Here is a 21,673-nt window from a genome sequence, read left to right on the forward strand (position 1 = left end):
AATACTACAGTTTTTCCTTTTCTGGGACAATATGAAACAATTATATTTTCTTCATAGTAACCGTCAAGGGTAGTATATCTGGTCCTTCCTTTAGGGTTACAGAATTCTACTCGGAGTTCTTTTCGATTTTTTCTGATAGTTCCAACAATTGTTTGCCTGCGCTTTTTCAGTTCCTTAGGTAAATCTAAGCTACAGAAAAAGTTGTCACAAGTTACTTTTCTACCTTTAAGCCCTTCTGTAAGTTGTAGAACAATACGTTTACTGCCTAAATGGACACTTTCCTCTAAAAGGAACCAGTTGCTCATCTACTGTAACAGTTGATGATATGTTATACATCAGAGGGAGTCTGTCAACCAAAATGTTCCAAACATCTTTAATAGGAGCAAGTTTGTCTTTGGATCTCCTTCGAGCTCTGGTTTCTTTATCATCAAATCTATTAAACCTAGAATATTTCATAAAGGTTTCAAGAGACATTGTAGCTCGAAATATAGGACGTCCATATGTGTCATCCCAAAGACTCCTAAGAGACTCTCCATGATATTCATAAAATCCTGCTAAAAGACGTAGTCCATAAAACGTCTCAGGTTTTGTAGGCTAATTATATCTCCTGAACCCAAGAAACGATTAGCTTCTTTATTTGTCATTTTCAAAATATATTCCTGAAGCTGCATAACGACTGATACCAGGAGTTTAATAAATGGTATTTCTTGCACACTTCTTTCTTGATGACCTGTTTGCTTATTCTGAAGACCCTACAATATTTCCCTTTTTGTATGTGTAATTCACAGAGGAAGGTGGCTGTTCTTCATCATTACAGTCAGTATCAATGGATATGGAATTTGAGGTGGTAGATGTTTGATCATAAGGTTCATTGCCATTATCCATACCGGTATTTCCCTTTCTTCACCAGATTCATGACCATAAAACTTGTTTACAGGAAAAGCTGTACACTTTTTGGAACACAAACAAACAAAACTGTCAGTGTCCAAAACATGTGACCTAGACTATTGCTGGTAATAATTTTCATAGTATAATATTATAAGTAGCATTTTTCTGAACCAATATTTCCTTTGAATCATTATAAATCAAAGACAACAATTTTTCAATGATGCAAAGACTTACTTATCCATGGTTTATGAATTTTTCTAGCAAAAATTTTATGAAAGTTATCTCACTTTTTTATCTTTACCTTGTAAACAAAGAAGATCGATTTTCTATGAATACAATAATTAAAGACATTGTATATACTACATTTGAAAGGGTAACTACAATAATCATACCATCTTTGATACAGATAGCGAATAACTGTGAAAAAATACAGCAAAAAGTAGGTACGGGTCATTTTGACCCGAACAGATTAGATGTTACTTTTTTTGCTGCTCAGTAACTACTGGGAAAAATTTTACCAGGCTTAGGCAACACAATATCCTCTTAAAGTCACGAGAATTCAAGGAGTATGAAGCTTCAATCTCTAAAAACAAGAGAGATATGGCAATGTAAAATTGTTTTAGGGTCAAAAAGACCCCTAACAGTGCAGAAGGGTTAAAATAATTTCCTATTATCCCTTTAGGTTCAGCTAAGAGCCACATTGGTGGTTTGGGTTTTATCTGTGAAGGCATGGGTACATTTCTATCTTTTTCAAACCAATCAGCAGGTTTGTACACATCCAATTCCTTTGGGACCTTATCACAAAGAGCTCCCATGATGATCAATTTGTTAATTTTGATACTATTAATATTACTTATAGCATTAAACGCTTCATCATGACTTTCAAAAGATATCCAAGATTCCCATTTTTCATCTCCAAGTCTCATCCTTATTTCCTTTATCAATCCATAGCACTCAAATGCTCTATATATATCATCATAATTTGTCTCTAATGGGATTTGGGAAACATGAAGGAATCGTAGTTTCCCTGTGTTACCCAAATTGCTAGATTTTTTAACATCAGTAGAGTGGTCCTTTTTAGTTCGAAGTTTGTCAACAGAATTTTCCTTAATTACAGTAGCAGAAGTCGTCAACAGTGCCGGGGGGGGGGGGGGAGTCAGCAAATCCAGGGGATGGGGAGTCAGCATTTGAAGGGTCCATATTTAAGGGTGGGATTTTCATGTTTTTTGTTGTTGTTTTGTTGGGGTACCTGCTTGAGAATTATAAGAAAGTATCATACGTTGGAAAGGAAATTTGTATTCTCCACTATCGGCACAATGAGAGTATACTTCCCAGATGGTCCACTTCATACCCTACCCGAAGGATAGCATCAAAACAGATATAGAAGCACAGGTGTAAGCTAAACCCGCCTATTAGGACTGAGAACAAGGTAATATGGAATCATCCTCCCCATATCTGTAATGATGGGCTTCCGGCCAAAAGCCAAGAGTCCCACCTCAAGGATTGGATCCCCCTGGATTCCGATGACCCAACCCTTGAGAGTAGTTCCGCCAAAAAGGTCCAAACCATCTTTGGGATGGCTGAGATCATCCAATACTCTCATATATAAGCTTTGAATGCGAATACCTCCAAACCATGATCCCTTCTCCCATTCATCTAAGCAGGCAGTAATAACGAATGTGGAAATATCCACGCCATTTAAATAAAATAGAAAAAAAAATAGATAAATAAATAAATGAACAAATAAAATAAATATATATATATATGCATACATCTACATATATATATAACTAAGAAAAATAATAATCATAGAGATAGGACAGCAAGATGAAAGAAAATTAATAAAATTAGGAGAAGGTCGAAGTAATATTAAGCAGAAGAAAAAGATGAAAGAGAGAAATTTAGATTCGAACTGGGGGAGCAATTTCCCGAAGTTCAAGAGCCCTCTTGCTCGTCACCAAGATTCAGCACGGGAATGAAATGCCGTGCTGAAGCTCAATGACTTCATCAAGGCATTCTCTCATTAAGAGGGCCTTCTTTGGAACACAAAACAGCCTTCCTTGGAACTTGATGGACTTTACTCTCTGAATTACTCTTTTTTTCCAAGAGTTCTCGAACATATTCTTCCAGGACGGGGGTAGAGTGTTGGAAGAATTGTAGGAACGGAGGTGGAGTGCTGTTCCAGCTCCAACCCAGTCCATTCTTGATTAGTCTGTGGGCTCAGGGATCGAAGGTCCAACGATCCTGAAACAGAAATAGTCTCGCTCCTACCGGAAGCATCTCACTTCTGCTGTTGTTGTGGACCTCATGCCTTGCCTCTTTGGCCACGTCCTCCCCTAAATCCCCTTCCTCTTGAAGGGCGTCTAAAAAAACCTCTGTCTATTCCTCTAGCTTTTGGACGAAAGGTCATTGACTGCCTTTTGAACGCTGGGTTAAATACAGGCGACGCACTGCCTGAGGTACGAACTGGTACGTAGTTGGAGGTTGTGCCACCATCTGAGGCACCGCGGTCGCAGGAAGTGGCTTCTGTTGCTGTTTATAAGGCTTAGCCGGCTGAGAGGATAGCCTAAGCCTCTTTGTATTCCTCTTAGGTTGGGGACCCTCATCCGGGGAAGACTTTCTCTTAAGAGAAAGGCCCCACTTCTGGAGAAGGTTCCTATTCTCCGTGGCAGCCTTGTCCACTACCTCTTTGACCACTTCGCTAGGGAAGAGGTCCTTACCCCAAATACTAGAGGAAATATGTTTTCTTGGTTCGTGCCTCACCGCAGCCGAGGCAAACATGAACTCCCTACAAGCTCTACTACCTTTAATAAAACTGTAGAGGTCCTTTGTCACTGTGGCCAGATGGGTTTTGGCCACTACCAAAAACATATCTTGGTTCTTAGGGTCGCTTGCCATCGTCTCCAGGGTCGTCTGTAATGACATCGATGCAGCGGGCCTTTCCTTTGTCTCTTGCTATCTACGCAAGAGAAATTCCGACTGCTTTGGAAGGTCTTCACCGAACTGACGTCCGGCAATATCTGCTTCCAAATTCCCGACTGAGAAGGTAAAGTGGACTTCCTTCCAGTCTTTTTGGTCCATAGGTAACGTCAGGGACAATGGCTTGTACTCTTCCAAAGAGGGATGTGGTTTCCCTGCCTCAACCGCCTTCAAGGCTGCCTTATATCCCTTGAAGGGAAAGGCTCTAGTTGGTGAAGCCACAAAGGAGGGGGGCTTCTTACTCAAAGCAGGTACCTTTGAGTTTGTAAAGCCCCTCTCTATCATTTAGCTCGATAGTAAAGCCTGTGCTTTACTATGGTCAAAGACTATGACCTCCTTCGGCTCTGTCTCCTCCTTTGAGGCGGGTCCTTCCTAAGATGGACATAGCAGTTCGGGTAAGACTTCTTGTTGGGCCAAAATTCCACATCTTCAAAGGGGACTGAACCCAACTTCTCCGAGATGACAAATCTTCCCAGTTGTCATTGGCATGTGTTCGGCATACCTCCAAGGGTTGGCATCCGAACACAAAGGAAGATCCTTCACATTGAGCCTCTTCTGGGGCCCACGTGATGCTGCGAGTCTGCGCATCTCTAACTTCATTGTAGCTTCCTTCTGGTCATTCTTCTTTTGCATTTGTTAAATCATCTCAACAATCGAAGAAAGAGTCTTTCCCAGTTCACCTGGGATAGCAGACGATGTTGAGGGAACTGGTTCCGGGGCCAGAATCGATGACACCGACATCTCGTCTATCTCCTCCTCCTCAGTTTCAGGAGCCTGGGTCTGCTCCTCTTCCTGATCTTCTGCCAGAATATCTTTTTCTGTATACTCCGACACTTCAGACATCCTATCGTCCAATTGGATGTCTTGTAGGGCATCCGAGACCTTGGAATCTACCGGAATCTGAACCGTTGGGATCTCCGCATGAGGCTGGGGAATAACCACATCCACAGATGCTTTAGGAAAAAGGTAGGCCCTCATCTTCTTTCTTGGAAGATAGGGTCCAGCCGTGTTCTTTTGAAAACCCCTCACCCAGGTTCGCAACTTTTCCCTAGCTGCCTCCCTTGACTCCGCCGACTGAAGGGTGTCAAATGCCTCGGTACTCAGGTTAGAACAAAAAGTACATACCTGAGGGTCCCAATACCGGAGATCACCTTTGGAGACTGCACAGGGTGCGTGCCTCCTGCACAACTCATGTCCGCAGAAGTTCTTACTGCGGACGTTGCAAAATATGCTTCCGCACTTCAGATGGTCCTCCTGTAAAGAGAAGAGAATCCATGAGTATCAAGTGAAAACATACCACTAGATTAATCTTAATATTAGTACACATAGCTTATGAAAGTAAAGCTAGAATGGAAAGAAGGAAAGACACTTACTTGAATTTCCTGTACAGCTAATTGCTGTAACCTCCAAGATATTAAAACTAAGGTTAATTCTCATTCTAGAAAAACCTTCAGAATATTTTCCTACTAGGAAAGTTAGGTGCAACTCACACCAGAGTATAAAATTTTTAAAATAAGGGATATTAATTTTTTATAAAGAAAGAACTCACTTCCTTTATACTGTACAGTCCCATCAAAAGGCTGTAAAAGACAACACAAAGTATGTTAGAAAAAACTTAGTGTTACAGTATACTCTATACTGTAGTTTTCTTAATGCAGTATATACTATACTGCAAAATACTGGCTACTGTATATCATATAATGCTATGCCAGCCAGCACCTGAATATAATTTAAAGATATATCATCATTGAACTACTGGGCGGCAGATCGCTGGTTCCCGAGTGCCGGCCAGCAAGCTCTGCCGGCCGGCAAGCTCTGGCGGCCGGCAAGCTTTGCCGGCCGGCTGCCGGCCACAACCGTAGTAGACGGCAGATTTTATGGTGTGCTGTCGTTACCGGCCGGCAATGACAGGTGATACCTGTGCCGGCCAGCAGATAATTTAAGAACCAGAGAACTTCCACACACTCGGCTGCCGGCCACTAAGGCGGCAGCCGGGTAGGAGGTAAAATACACTAACAAGAAAAATAGCATGGATGTAAAGTTGTAGGTGGGCACTGCCTTACTGCCTTCCATCCAGAATGGAAGGAGAGAATGTAACATTCAGGCTTCCATCTATCCATAGCATACCGGGCTCTACCAACAGATATGGATGGTAGACCAATGGAGGTCTGGAGTTCACTCTACAGAACACTAAGCCAGTCCCACATCCTAACCTACACTAGGTACAGATGTAGAATGGTGGCCAAGAGTTTGCAATGGCTAGGCCATCACCAAAGGGCAGAGGGGGGGGGGGGAAGGGTCCAACAAACTTCGATCTAGTATGAGGCTTACCCCAGTGGCCAAGAAAGCTCATCCTAGCCTAGGGTTGTCTAATAAGGAGGAAGATTGGCAGCACTGGCCATATCCCTTATTACAAGAACGAAGTTTGGTGTTTCTATTTCGCTAGGCAATGGAAAATCTCATTCTCCAGCACGAGAATAACAACACAGGACTAGTCTGCTAAACCACAGAAGAAGGAATCATCTTGTACAGAAACCTTTGGATGTGATCTAAGGAGGCTAAGCCTCCTATATCTGCACCTAACCTAGCAAAGGAAACTCATTCTCTATGCCAGGAGGTCAAATACCCCAGACTGAATACTCTGATGTTCTGACCGAGCCCCAAAACCAGATACTCTGGAAACAGGATCAGGACAGAACTACCCTTGTATAGTTTTACCTGAATACTATCTAGATAAAACCATTAGGGTTAAGCCTACGCTAACCTCAAGAGGGAAAAGGGTTTGATCTTAGATCTCCAGAGGAGAAAAGAACAACCGGAGAGGTGTGCGAGTGTATACAAAAGCCCCATAGGCTACTAGCCTAGGCGCGGTGAGAGTCGATTACCTAAATCACCAAAACTCTCTCGTATACGATCTTGGAAGAGAAAAATTCAACAATATCTTACAAGTATAAATTATGCCTATAGCTTCAATAAAATTATTACACTCGGAAATCTATATATCATGCATGAAAGTACTAAGGCCACACGCCTAGGCTACTAAGCCTAGCGTAAGCCAGGATCGGTTACCTAAATCGCCGAAACTGAAAAATACTAACGGCATCATATAATGGACTTCCAGTAGGAAAGCTGGATTGCTAAATTTATTAAAGCATAATGACCGGGAACGTCGCTCTAGCTAACTAAATGACTCATTCATAGCGAGCGACAGCGTCCAGGACGCCTCCGGTAGGCAACAGGTCTTGTTTACGTTAATATCACTTTTGATTCAATTCCAAAACAACAAGAGCTTACATTTATACACAGTAAAGATAATACTCAACTTTCCAGAGGCGGAAGAGGCTGGAGGAAGCTTCATGGTTGAATATAATCCAAAAATCACGAGAAAACACAGGGAAAACACAGAGTAATGGAGCTACGAGATAAGGGATGAAGATGGCGCCGTTGACGACGTCATGTACACACTCGAAACGAGATAGGAGAGGTACCGTAATAATGGCTTTCCTTTTGTTTTTCGTTTTTCGTTTTCTTGCCACATATCCCCCTCGAAGCGTTAATGCTATTCGGGGTGAAGATAGCTATGTGGCGTGTCAAGAATACGTCCTCTGATATTATGCGATATCCCATTAACATTTATTTAGGAATATTCGCTCCAGGAGTTAGAATTCTGGATACCTTAAGGTAAAATTCTCTGGAATATCACCGTAGTCAAATATACCATAGCAAGCTACCTTAAAGGAACTTCCATCAGGACGACATGGCCTGAGCCCAAATAAATACATACATACATACATACATACATATATATATATATATATATATATATATATATTTTGTTACAACATACCAGGTTGCAATGCAGGTTCTTTTAAGATATTTACATTCTCAAGGATTGCAGTCGGTAAAAGTACGTCAGTGATAAGGAAAGACGAAAACAGAGACCCAAGAAAACTTAACAATATTTATTATAAAATAGAACAATGACTTAAATCAACATTGTGAGATAAAATACACTTAATTGTACAGAATATTCAAGAGAACAAATAGCTGGTTCTCGGGAACTCACAAGAAAAACCTAAAGCAACAACACTAAACCATAAACATGAGAAAATTCTAAGAGAGAAAACATTTAATAATAACCAAGTGGATCCAAATACGGCTAGCCAAAATAATCAATAACCTACTAATAAAATGGTAGAAGGAAGTAGGATATGAAAACAATGAAAACCTTAATATTCCTACTTACAATACAAATCTAAACAATATGGAACACACAACATACATCAATGAAACTCCAATATATACAAACAATTATAAACAAACAAAATGGGTAAAATAAACAACTTCACCTCAAGTGAAGTACCAGAAGATAAGTTGAACTCAGAGCCGTGCTTAATCCATTAAACTGCTAACGGAAGGGTAAAGCAGCACGCCAGGCATTGAAGGGCAATCCACTTCCTTATACAAGAGGAATGATAATTCTGTCCTTTCTCCAATAACTTGGTAAGCGGCTGAGCAATGTCCGAGAAGTTTCGCACAAACCTTCTATAATAACCCGTCATTCCAAGGACTCTCCGAACTTCCCTGACATTACTCGGCCTCTTTAAATTTAAAATGGCATCGAGATTGGCTTATTTAGGGGCTACCTGACCCAAACCAACTTCATGACCCAAATAGCAAACTTTAGCTTTACCAAACTCACACAAGTTCACAACAACACCGGCATCCCTCAAAGCTTCAAACACTTTTCACAATCTTACTATATGGGTTTGCCAATCATTGCTGTGAACAACTAAATCATCAATATAAATCTCAGTGCCTTTCAACCCACAAAGGACTCTGTTCATAAGCCGCTGAAAGGTGCATGCAGCATTTTTCATCCCAAAGGGCATCACTTTACATTCGTAAAGCCCAAAGGGAGTTACAAATGCAGAAATTTCCCGGGCTCGATCAGACAGGGGCACTTGCCAATATCCTTTCAGCAAAACCAACTTGGTTATGAATTTTGCAGACCCTATCTGATCGAGACAGTCATCAATGCGAGGCAAAGGAAAAGTCATTTTTGGTACTGGCATTAACTTTACGGTAATCCACACACATTCTGTACTTTCCATCAGACTTTTTAACTAAAACTATCGGAGAGCTCCAAGGACTTATTGAAGGTTGGATGAGGTCGTGCTTCTACATATACTTTATTTCCTCCTCGACTATGTCCCTTTTCACTGGATTTAGTCGATAAGGACTCTGCTTTACGGGGGAAGCACTGCCCACATCCACATCATGCTGAAGCAACCTCGTCCTACCTGGCGAACTACGAAATACTTTTGAAAAAGAACAGATTAAATTAATAATGTCCCTTTTCTGGGTAACTTCCAGATGGTCCAGCTCTCTTTTCAAAACCTCTAGATTTTGAATGTTATTAAATAGAGCATCAGAAGATACCTGACCAACTAAGTCCTCAAAGTTATCTTCTGGAGACTCTACTTCTACAGACAGAGGTTCATACACAATAGCTAAAGGATCTCTACCACATGAAATATAAGATTTTAATCTATTAATATGGAAGACCCGGTACTTTCGTTTGGTCCCGGGGCTTCAATTTCATAATTCACCTCAGACAATTTTCTCAAAACCTTCCAGGGCCACTTATACCTTGGCTCGAGGAAATTGTCTGAGTCTGTACTCAACACCAATACCAATTCCCCAGGCTCAAACGATCGCACCTTGGTTTTCTTATCAAAATTTTATTTCATGACTAATTGGGAGGAAGCCAAATTTTCTCTTGCAAATTTCCACACAATGGCTAACTTTTTCCGTAAATCCTCTACAAACTTCATCACATTAATTTCCTCTTTCTGACGAGATGATAACAATACATGGAAAATCTCCAACGGACCACGTACTTTGTGTCCATAGATCAGCTCAAAGGGAGCTACACCTGTAGATGCATTTGGATGGTTCCTTATGGCAAAGAGAGCAAAGGGAAGTCCTTTTTCCCAATCCTCTCCTTGTTCATAGCAGTATTTTTTTTTAAGTCTGGTGGAATCTTTCCACCACACCCCGACTCTCGGGATGGTAAGGTACGCTGGTAGTGCACTGAATGGGCAGTTCAGCACACTTACCCCTAAATACCTTACTCGTAAAATTCGTCCCACAGTCGGTCTGAATTTTACGAGGAAGTCCGTATCGGGAGAAAAATTCAATGAGCTTCTCAAATACTGCATTAGAAGTTATCACTTTCATTGGGAATGCTTCAGGAAATCTAGAAGCTCGGTCCATGATGGTCAGGAGATGAGTAAACCCAGTCTTTGTTCTGGGCAAAGGCCCCACCACATCTATAACCAATTCCACAAAAGGTTCCCCAATTGCAGGAATGGGATTTAGAGGTGCTTTAGGGATCACTTGATTGGGCTTTCCCATCACCTGACAAACCTCGCAATTACTAACATGATTTCAATCCTGGCCACCAAAAACATTTCGCTAATCTTTTGAACGTCTTAAGCACTCCAAAGTGACCAGAAAAAGAATCATCATGTGACAACTTCAAAACAGACTCCCTAAATTTTGAGGGAACCACAATTTGTTCCACTCGAGAAGTTTTGTTCAGATCATGTGTAGATGGACGACTAATTCGATATAACAAACCTTTCATTACACAAAACCTCGGTTTAGTTAAATCGGCTGTGTCACCCAACTCAAAATCAAACTCTTGTTTCTGAGCCTCAATAAACGTTAAACGGTCCCAATCAAGTTGCAAGATATTACTAGTACTACTAGGACTACCTACAGGCCCGGGCTTTTCTAACTCTACTTCTAAACTACTTAAATCTAAGTCATCATCATTTATCAAATCAGCTGCCTTAGCGGAGGCCCGAGTCACCACCGCCACAGGACAAGCATTCACAGTCAAAATAGGGAATAATTCCAGACCCCTATGGTCTACCATGTCATTTCCTAAAATACCATCTATATTTGGAATAGGGAGATTCTCCACCACAGCCAACTCCGTTACCTCATTATACCCAGGGAAGGATAATTCAACTTCCACCAATGGAGCTGAAACCACAGTATTCGGGAAACCTCCCAGAATCACATAATTCCCTGAATATTCAACTAAACCATTTAAAGATTCCCTTAATACTAAAGACCGAGCTGACCCTGTGTCTCGCAAAAATTTTACCTTTAGAACTGAATTCGTAACCAGTCTACCAGGCCATATATATTTATCATAGAGCCATGAAGGTCTATTACCAGTTGGTTTTACATTGCTGTCATCACTACTATTTACATTGCTACCTTCCGTTACCGGTGGATTCTCAACCTTGGGAGTAATAGGAACAGTCTTATTGGTAATTACAGATATAGGGTTGTCAATATTGTTATTATTTCTCTCCAGATACCTCCTCCTGGCATTACACTGAGCTTGATAATGTCCAGGCTTATTGCACCAAAAACAGGTCCCATTACTTTTGCTCACATTACCAGACACCATCCTGTTTTTGGAGAAGAATCTAGAGGGCTCTACATTAGAAATATTTCCCCGAGTCTTCTCATCAACACCAGCTTATAATAGATTGGAACACCTGAATGCTTTACTCTGTTGTTAGCTACATTATTAGATTTATTATTACCATCATTTGGCTTAGCAGACTGGAAATCTAGACCCTGAGACCCAAAATTGCCGGACCCTGCTCGATGGGTTAAAATAAATCCATTGGCAATCTGAGCCGCTTTACTTAGACTGACTGCTTTCACCTCTTCCAAATATATCCTCAGTTCTTTGCTACAATACTTCTTAAATTCTTCCATCAACATTAATTCCCTCAAGGAGGAGAAAGAGACTACCTGACGACTCTTCAGCCAATTATCAAATTGCTCCTCCTTAAGCCTAGCAAACTCAACATATGAAACAGAAGCATGCTTACTAAAATTTCTAAATTTTAGACGATAGGCCTCAGGGACAAGATCATAAGCCTTGAGGACCAACGCCTTTACTTTACCATAATCAGGGGCTACACCCTCCTCCAAAGAATTATAAACTCTGATTGCCTTGCCCACCATCCTACACTGAATTAAGACTGTCCACATCTCGGCGGGCCAAGACAACATGGTAGCAACCCGTTCAAATGCTTTAAAAAATTCAGGCACATTTCTTTCATCAAATACAGGGACTAACTTCAGAGCTGCCCCTATATTAAATTTATCAGCATATAATCCACAGGGAGTACTTAATTTATTAGGAAAGCTTTGTAACCTAGCCAACTCCAAATTTACATTAGCCATCTCTAGCTCATGTCGCCTCACCTTCTCGTTCTCTTGAAACTCAAGTTTCATTAACTCTATCCTCTTGCAAATTAATCTATATTCATTGTCCTCTTGGGACAACACAGGCTGCACTGGGACTACATTCTCCGGGACAGATTTTTCTACTACAAATGGGTTTGTAGACACTGTTATCTTTATCTTGCAATTTAGCATTTCCTTCAAAAATAGTTCCAGTACGAGGGGGGTCTTCAAGCAAAGAAAGGCCTGGATTCACACTCACATCATCAATCATACTATCCTCGCGCTCTGAACCACTATCATCAACACTGTCGAAATCCCTAGCTATATTCTCTCCTTCAGCCATGCCCTGAGCTACCTTACTCTCTACAGCTAACAACAACTGGGCCCTAGTGTTCGCAGCCCTAAGTGGGACACCTAACCAGCGAGCACAACTCACCAAATGCTCTTTACTCAATACATGAAGATGCCTAAGGCAATCTGCCGATCCCAAAAACTCTGATGGATCAAAAATATATTCTTCCATGATTCCAAAATTAAAGGGGGAGTAAGGCAACACACTAAACAATAACAAATATTGGTAAATCCACTGAGCACCGATCCGCTAACCAAACCACCGAGTACACCCGAGTGCAATCCTGTCACGGTCGCCAACTGTTACAACCTACCAGGTTGTAATGCAAGTTCTTTTAAGATATTTACATTCTCAAGGATTGCAGTCAGTAAAAGTACGTCAGTGATAAGGAAAGACGAAAACAGAGACCCAAGAAAACTTAACAATATTTATTATAAACTTAGAACAATGACTTAAATCAATTTTGTCAGATAAAATACACTGAATTGTACAGAATATTCAAGAGAACAAATAGCTGGTTCTCGGGAACTCACAAGAAAAACCTAAAGCTACTACACTAAACCCTAAACATGAGAAAATTCTGAGAGAAAACATTTAATAATAACCAAGTGGATCCAAATACGGCTAGCCAAAATAATCAATAACCTAATAATAAAAAGGTAGAAGGGAGTAGGAGATTAAAACAATGAAAACCTTAATATTCCTACCTACAATACAAATCTAAACAGTGTGGAACTCTGATTACAAAAATTAACACACAACATACATCAATGAAACTCCAATATATACAAACAATTATAAACTAACAAAATGAGTAAAATAAACAACTTCACCTCAAGTGAAGTACCAGAAGATAAGTTGAACTCAGAGCCGTGCTTAATCCATTAAACTGCTAACGGAAGGGTAAAGCTGCACGCCAGGCATTGAAGGGCAATCCACTTCCCTATACAAGAGGAATGATAATTTTTCTTACCTGGCGTCAGCCGCCCTACGTATCACCTCACGAGCCAGTTTGCTCTCACTCCCGTATGTAACAGCTGGACTAGAAGGACACGGCAAGCAAATGCAAAACTCCAGTGACGGGAAGCAGCGACGACGCCACTCCCGTGCAAATCCTCCGACGGGAACAAGTAGTAGAAAACTACCGTCGCAGATGACAGAGCACCTGCTAAACACTTCTACGGAAGTGCGAAGGCAATAGCCAAAGTCGTCCTCCAAGACACAACAAATGCTGAGACGGGAAATAGTGTCGGTGAGAGCTTATCAAGGCCCGAACTGCCTTCACCGGTCGACCATGTCCACTCATCACCTTCCCAGGGTTCATCAACACTCACAACAAAAAGAATAACAATCGTTAAAACGATAGTCCACTAATACACAAAGGAGGAGGAGGCGGCGCAAAAACACTATTAAACAATCGGAGAGCCACTTAACTTACATTAACACCATAGTAAACAAACAACAAAAATACTTTAACTTAAAAGAAAAACAAGGCTGATTTAAATAAAACAAAGAAATAATTTTACGTTAACCTAATATATATATATATATATATATATATATATATATATATATATATATATATATATATATATATATATATATATAAATATATATATATATATATATATATATATATATATATATATATATATATATATATATATATATATATGCATCAACATCCTCATCACCTCCTACGCCTATTGATGCAAAGGGCATCAGTCAGATTTCGCTAGTCGTCTCTATCATGAGCTTTTAATTCAGCACCTCTCCATTCATCATCTCACTTAGATACTCGCCAAATTAAAAACACAAAAAAATGCAGGACTCTGGTGGTTATTATGACTAACTTTTTAACTATTTAGTAAACTTAGATCCCAGGGAATAAAGAAGACTGCTGGCTATTATGGTTGCCTATTTATTTACTCACACTTCAGTGGTTATTTTGGCTATTTAGCTTTTTAGCAAATTTTGTTCCCAGGGAAAATAGTAGACTACTGATATCACTATTATTATTTTTATTATTATTATTATCATTATTATTATTGTTGTTGTTGTTGTTGTTATGAAAATATATAGTAGAGACTGGAGAAAAAGAGTGATGAAAAGTTGAGAGATAAACAAGCATGATTTAGAGAAGGTAAAAGTTCCACTGACCGAATTTTCATTTTGAGACATGTTGTGCAGCAATGCGTAGAATAAAGAAATCCACTTTTGATGCCATTTGTGGACTATGAAAAAGCCTTTGATAGTGTGCACCGGCCAATTTTATCGAGAGTCCCGCGTTATTATGGAATTCCTCCTAAGTATGTAAATGTGATTGTCTGTTCATGAGCATAGCAAGTGCAAAGTTAATGTTAATGGAATCTTATCAAATGAATTTCCAGTGAAGAGCGGAGTAATCCAAGGAAATTGGTTGTCACCTATATTTTTCATCCTCATCATTGATTTTGTAATGCATAAAACAGTCATAGATGGTGGAGAAGGATTGGACTGGATTGGTGATAGGAATTTAGAAGACTTAGAGTTAGTAGAACACCACAGGATTTACAGTGTTTGCTTACCAAAATGCATGAAATATCACACGAGGTTAGATTAAAGATAAATAGAAAAAAGGCAGATGATGAAAACGGAGTATGCAATGGAAGATAAAATATCATTGGAAGAAGAAAGAATTAATGAGGTAAAATCATTTATTTATTTAGGAAATATGGTCTCCAATACAGGGTCTTTATAATTAGAGTTTAGTGAAAGACTGAAAAAAAAAATCAGACAATAGCTAGGTTAAGTTTAATTTGGAAATCATATCGCCTGAAATTACATGTAAAAATCAGACTATATTTCAGTTTAGTGAGATCGGTGTTACTCTATGGACATGAGTCATGGTATGACAATGAAACAATCTCCAATAGATTTAGTAGATTTGAGAACAAAGACCTCAGAAGGATATTCGGAAGCTTCCGAAGCTTCAAAATACCATTTGCCAGAGGAAGCGGAAGATACTGAAATGTTGTTTAAAATTAGATATGTATTTTGTCGAGTAAGAAAGCAGCGTCATCCGGTCCTGACCATTATTACCATTGCCAAAATGTTATATATATATATATATATATATATATATATATATATATATATATATATATATATATATATGTATATAAATATATATATATATATATATATATATATATATATATATATATATATATATATATATACATATGTGTGTGTGTATACATATATATATATATATATATATATATATATATATATATATATATATATATATATATATATATATATATATATATATATATATATATACATACATATATATATATATATATATATATATACATATATATATATATATATATATATATATATATATATATATTTACATTCATTCAGCGTACCTTGTAAGTAATTAGTTGAAAGTAATGTATTTTGAGAACCAAAAAATATTAGACATTCGAATTATATTCTTTGGTCAGAATTTAAGTTTCTGCCTTTGGATTATGATCCTGATGTCAACAGTCGAGTTGTCCAATACGTCTTTAAAGAGAAATATAGGTTAATGCTGACTCTATTGAATAGTTTGTAATATGATTCAGGTTATTCTATTAAGAATAGATATCAACACACCTCCATATTGACTGCCATCATAAATATTAAAACCTTAACAATCTTTGTTTATGGCGGAAGGAGATTGGCTTCTATAAGTAGTATAAAATGTTTCCCTTTCTTAAAAGACAAATTATTTCAATTTTCATCCTCCAGGAATAAGTCAATTTTACTTAACAAACATACATTTCATCAGCCTAAAAATTAATCCTTACATAAGATATTTCAGTTAAGTTACTTTTTAGGAACTCCTAAAATGAGATCATGTAATGTTGGCTTACAAAGAAATAATACAATATTCAATGGTGTTGAGAAAAAGAGAAAATCATTTAAACGACTTTAAACAAAATGTAATAGAATTACATTTGGTCACCTGAACATTAAACGATTATTAAAGTTTGTTAAACTTTATAAATCTTTTTTACGAGCAAACGCTTATTATTTACAATAAACTAATGTTTTTGTAATAATTATCTATATTTTCAAATCTTTGAATGTAATATTTTCGATATATAATTAAATCACGTCTCATTCATTCAAAACAGATGATTATGGAATTATAACCGACTAAAATTATATCGTTTTATCACTTCAAATAACAAGATCAAACTAATTTTATCTGGATAGAAACCAAATTGTTTATAACTGTGTATATATATATATATATATATATATATATATATATATATATATATATATATATATATATATATATATATATATATATATATATATATATATATACATATATATATATACACACATATATATAGTGAATAATAGGAATTCCTTGCATCATCTGCAAGTTGAAATTGAAAACAGAACTCCCAATCCCCCAATCCATTTGATGTTTTTGAGGATTCAGTATTATTTCCTTTTCTCGCTGGGTTATTTTCTGTATTGGAGCTCTCGGGCTTTTAGCATCCTGCTATCGCAACTAGGTTTGTGATAATAATAATAATAATAATAATAATAATAATAATAATAATAATAATAATAATAATAATAATAATAATAATAATAACAATAATAATGGGATATGATCTGTTTTAGAATATTATGTGATTTTAAAATTTTACATTACTCAGTGTTACAGGTAATGTGGTTATTTTATATAGTTATTTATTATGCCTGTATTATCACCAACTATATGTGTTACCTTCCATTTTATTTCTGTTCTATTTTCATGTACGTGACTTATAGTTTGAGCTTTCATTCTGAATCTGGTCCAAAGCAATTTCTTACTTTTAAGACGAGACCTAACCATGCCCTCACAATATCAACAGGAGACCCTGCAGATCATATATCGAGGTCCACTAAGGAATTGCTTTCCCTTTTCCTGAAAGTGACCCCTTTTTTATTTCTCAGGACCTACTCTTCCGCTTCCTCATTCCCAGACAGAACTAAAGTATTAAGTGTCTCAAAAGTGCTTCTTTCGTGTTTCTGGAACAGTGTAGGTAATGGTAATTTATTTTCATTTTAAATATCATTCAAGGCAGCATAATAATCAATTACATGGAATTAATAGGGCTGGTAATTATTCGTTTCCCCTTCAAAATTATATATGATGAACATATAATTCCTGCATAGCAGACACATTACTACACAATCAATATATGGAATTTGATTATCATCGTCACCGTCCAATTTGAAGTCCTCTTCTTATTTCCCAGGTTTATCTCTACATTAAGGGGTCGGTTGCCTGATGTGCAGCATCAGGCAGGGTTAATAATTTGGTAAAACCTTTACGACCACATGGCATTACAGTTATCAAAAACAGTTATTATCAGTGGCCCTAGCCTTTCACTAAATCGTTCAATTGCAAGCCAGAAATGTCCGCAGTTATTACCAGTAGACCTAGCATTTGGTAAAAAAGAAAGACTACGAGGCAGCAGCTGTCCTTTTAGTATTCTCACAACCCTAACACAGGGCTGTCCATTATGGAGAGTGAAAACTCCATATTCTTGGTTGAATTGAATCACTGTCCTTATATTCTCACTCAACACATTTTTCCACACACCAGCTCCTCTCATGACTTTGAATAACCTAAACAGAAAAAGGAATGCAAACCACTACGTTTGTTGCGATTTTTTTTTTTATCGATTTCATATGCATTGATTTTATATTACAAATAATTATTATCATTACTTGCTAAGCTATGACCCTAGTATGAAAAGCAGGATGCTATAAGCCAAGGGATCCAACAGGGAAAATAGTTGAGTAAAGATAGGAAATAAGGAAACAAATAAACTACAAGAAAAGTAATGAACAATTAAAATAAGATATTTTAAGCAGTAACAACATTAAGATATATCTTTCATATATGAATTATGCAAACGGAAAAAAAGGAAAAGAGATATATGATAGAATAATGTGTACGAATTGATTATGGGCACAGATAACTCTATCCGAACACAGTGAAAGACCATGATACAGATGTTTGGCACTACCCAAAACTAGAGAACAGCGGTTTGAGTTTTGGAGTGTCCTCCTAGAAGAGCTGCTTACCATAGCTGAAGAGTTTCTTCAACCCTTACCATGTGAAAAGTAGCCACTGAACTATTGGTGCAGTAGTTAACCCATTGGTTGAAAGAAGAATTGTCTGGTAATCTCAGTGTTGTCAGGTGTTTGAAGAAAAGGAGAATCTGTAGAGTATAGGCCAGAGTATCGGTGTATATGAAGGTAAAGGAAAATTAAGCAGAGATAGGAACCAAATAGCTTTCTAGCGGTAGTATCTCAACGGGTGGTTGGTGCCTTAGCTAACCTACTACCTATAAGGGAGGAATGTAACCAATATGTTGCAAAACGAACCAGTTTTCCTTTAGCGTATTTATCGATTCTTTAAGACATTCGAGACTAGGTTTAAAAATAATAATGTTTTTATTCTTCATATTGATTCAATTTGTTTTATATATTCCAATTTTTCTCGTTGGGCAATTAAAATTACTTCTTCAACATAAATGTCAACTTCATTTCATCCCTTTACTTGGGTAACACGTGAGTAACAAAACCTTTATTTCAAAACCATTTTATTGCTCAGTTCTAGGTGACACAGGAGCACTGAGAAATGTATTTAAATTCCTTGATTTATCACCCCTCTAGGTTACACAGGATCACTGGAAATTGTATCTTGAATCTGACCTGATGGTAAAGGTTTATTTAAATTTTTTTTCATTTCTTTAATCTTGGTTATACAAGAGTAAGTTTTGAATCGCCTTCAGTGCTTCAATATAAATGCCAAAGAAGTATTGAGAAAAACATTCTGAATCAAATTAGATGCTTAGATTTAGGTTACATAGGAGTTTTGGAAAATGTATACGTAATCGCTTTTATTGCTTAAATATAAATGATGCTGGAATGCTGACATATTTTTTTTCAAATGCCTTTATGTAGTTTAATGGAGATGACATGGGAATACTGGAAAATATATCATAAATCTCTTTTATTGCTTTAATCTACTTAACATAGGATTACTTTAAAATGTATTTCGAATCCCTTCACTTGCTTTATTCTATAAGGAAAGAATTTTAGAACATATATTTCTAATTCCAATCATTGATTTAATCTAGGCGATACTAGAAAACTAGGAAAATAAAATCGAACCCATATTATTGTTTTCATTAACGAGATACAAGAGTAGAGAAACCTATTCCAAATCCCTGTAATTGTTTCAATGTAAGTGACCATGTGTAGTAAAAGAAAAAATGTATTTCAAATCGTTCTTACAATGAAATTGCGCGATACGAGATCAAATGAATTCTATCTACATAGAACCAAGTGTGAAAACATTGATTGGTGAAAAGCAGAAAACGAATAGTGGTGTTCAACAACAAACGATCGTTATGTGGTATGTGCAAATTGGCCAATCAAGAAATTGTTACGTGAATGGTTATTAAGCGATACATTTGTAAGATGTTTATTAATAATTTTTTTATAATCTAATATCCAGGAATATGTATTTTCTTTATGACAAAAAAATCTCATCTCCCTACGATAATAAGCTGAATATTTATAGTAATACTGTGGAGAGAGAGAGAGAGAGAGAGAGAGAGAGAGAGAGAGAGAGAGAGAGAGAGAGAGAGAGAGAGAGAGAGAGCGTTGTCTATTTTATATAGGAAGAAATAACCACATATTAATAAATGCACAAATTTGCATTTTCTTTTAAGCTTAAGTTTCAAAGATTTACATATATTTTTTTTCATCAAGAATTGCTGATTTTGTTACCGGCTCGAATAGTAACATAAAAATTAAGTATTTTTCCAATTATAACACCTTTCTTTCTTTAAATATTTTCCCTTGCTTAAGAATTATTATCTTTTGAGAAGAAAAGTGTTAAAAGTAATAAAAAAGATGAAGGTTTTAGCATAATCTGGAGAAAAATTTAGAGAAACAAATAAATAATTATGTCACTGATGACGTCAAAATGAGTATTGGGGATTTTAACGAAAAATAAACGTCCTTGAAAATGACGTATAAAAGGTAATTCTGATGTCTCTCCTTTCGGAATTCCTCGAGATCTATAGGTATCTGATATGATTCGTCAGTTCACTAGCTTTTACTGCTATTTTTTTTTTCAATAGGTATTGTTGTTGTTTTTGTTACTCTGTTTTCGATCAACAGCCGAGGTGTTAAGAGATTTTTAACAACACCATTCTGTCTACCAAACTCTCTTCCATTAAAAGCTTACAGCCACGTCGTGAAAGAGGTTTAGGTTTCGAAGAGAAAGATGGGGATTTTTCAGGTTTGTTGAATAATATTTATCGTGGACTCTCTTGCTTCTGGGATGTTTAAGGTTCTGGAGATTCGGAGTATAAAAGAGATGCTCGTGACCAATAGGAAGCTCAAGTGGCACTCAAATTCCTAGTGTATGGTAACTTTCTTCAGGACGAAGTAAATTAGTTTTATACTTCCTCATGCAAGAAAATGAATTGAACGGCAAAGTATGCGTGACTCCTAACTTTTAATGAAAAAAAAAAAAATCTTCTGTACATACTATTGAGTGATAACATGTCGTACGGAAGTGAATTTAGCAGTTTGATAAATATTTAAAAAGAAAAATTTAAAATGAACAACAAGACTTACAAGATTATTTCGAAGAATGTGGCATGAAGAGGCAACACCTGATGAATGGGAGTTAGGAGTGTTGGTTAAAATGGTAAAAAAAGGAAATCTAATTGATTGCAATAATTACATAAGCATATCGCTTTCGTCACTTTTTATGAAAGTAAATAGAATGCTTATTCTTTCTTTCTTTGTCTCATTGTAGTTGTTAACGAAATCACTATAATGTATCTCTCTCTCTCTCTCTCTCTCTCTCTCTCTCTCTCTCGTAATTAATGAAGAACCGTATTCATGACATAAGCGGGCACGCCCGCCCCCACCACACACACATTTGGATATATATATATATATATATATATATATATATATATATATATATATATATATATATATATATGCATATAGATTTATATATGTATATATATATATATATATATATATATATATATATATATATATATATATATATATGTATATATA

General features: G+C 37.0%; 1 protein-coding gene across 1 annotated transcript; it reads right to left on the reverse strand.

Annotated features, from left to right (window-relative positions):
• Positions 1–258: 258 nt before the first annotated feature.
• LOC137618315 (uncharacterized) lies at positions 259–885 on the reverse strand. Its single transcript, XM_068348484.1, has 2 exons — positions 816–885; positions 259–554 (listed from the first exon to the last, which is right to left on the reverse strand). Exons 1-2 carry the CDS (start codon positions 883–885, stop codon positions 259–261), a joined length of 366 nt encoding a protein of 121 aa, XP_068204585.1.
• Between the last annotated feature and the right edge of the window lie 20,788 nt (positions 886–21,673).

This window comes from Palaemon carinicauda, chromosome 24 (assembly GCF_036898095.1).
Source record: "Palaemon carinicauda isolate YSFRI2023 chromosome 24, ASM3689809v2, whole genome shotgun sequence".
Lineage (NCBI taxonomy): Eukaryota > Metazoa > Arthropoda > Malacostraca > Decapoda > Palaemonidae > Palaemon > Palaemon carinicauda.

What these genes read in the sequence shown, in the direction of transcription:
- LOC137618315 (XM_068348484.1), bottom strand. Translation starts at nt 885, where the DNA reads ATGGATAATGGCAATGAACCTTATGATCAAACATCTACCACCTCAAAT. An exon ending in CATATCCATTGATACTGACT is followed by an intron (nt 555 to 815) that starts GTAATGATGAAG and finishes TACGTCTTTTAG; the next exon opens with CAGGATTTTATGAATATCAT.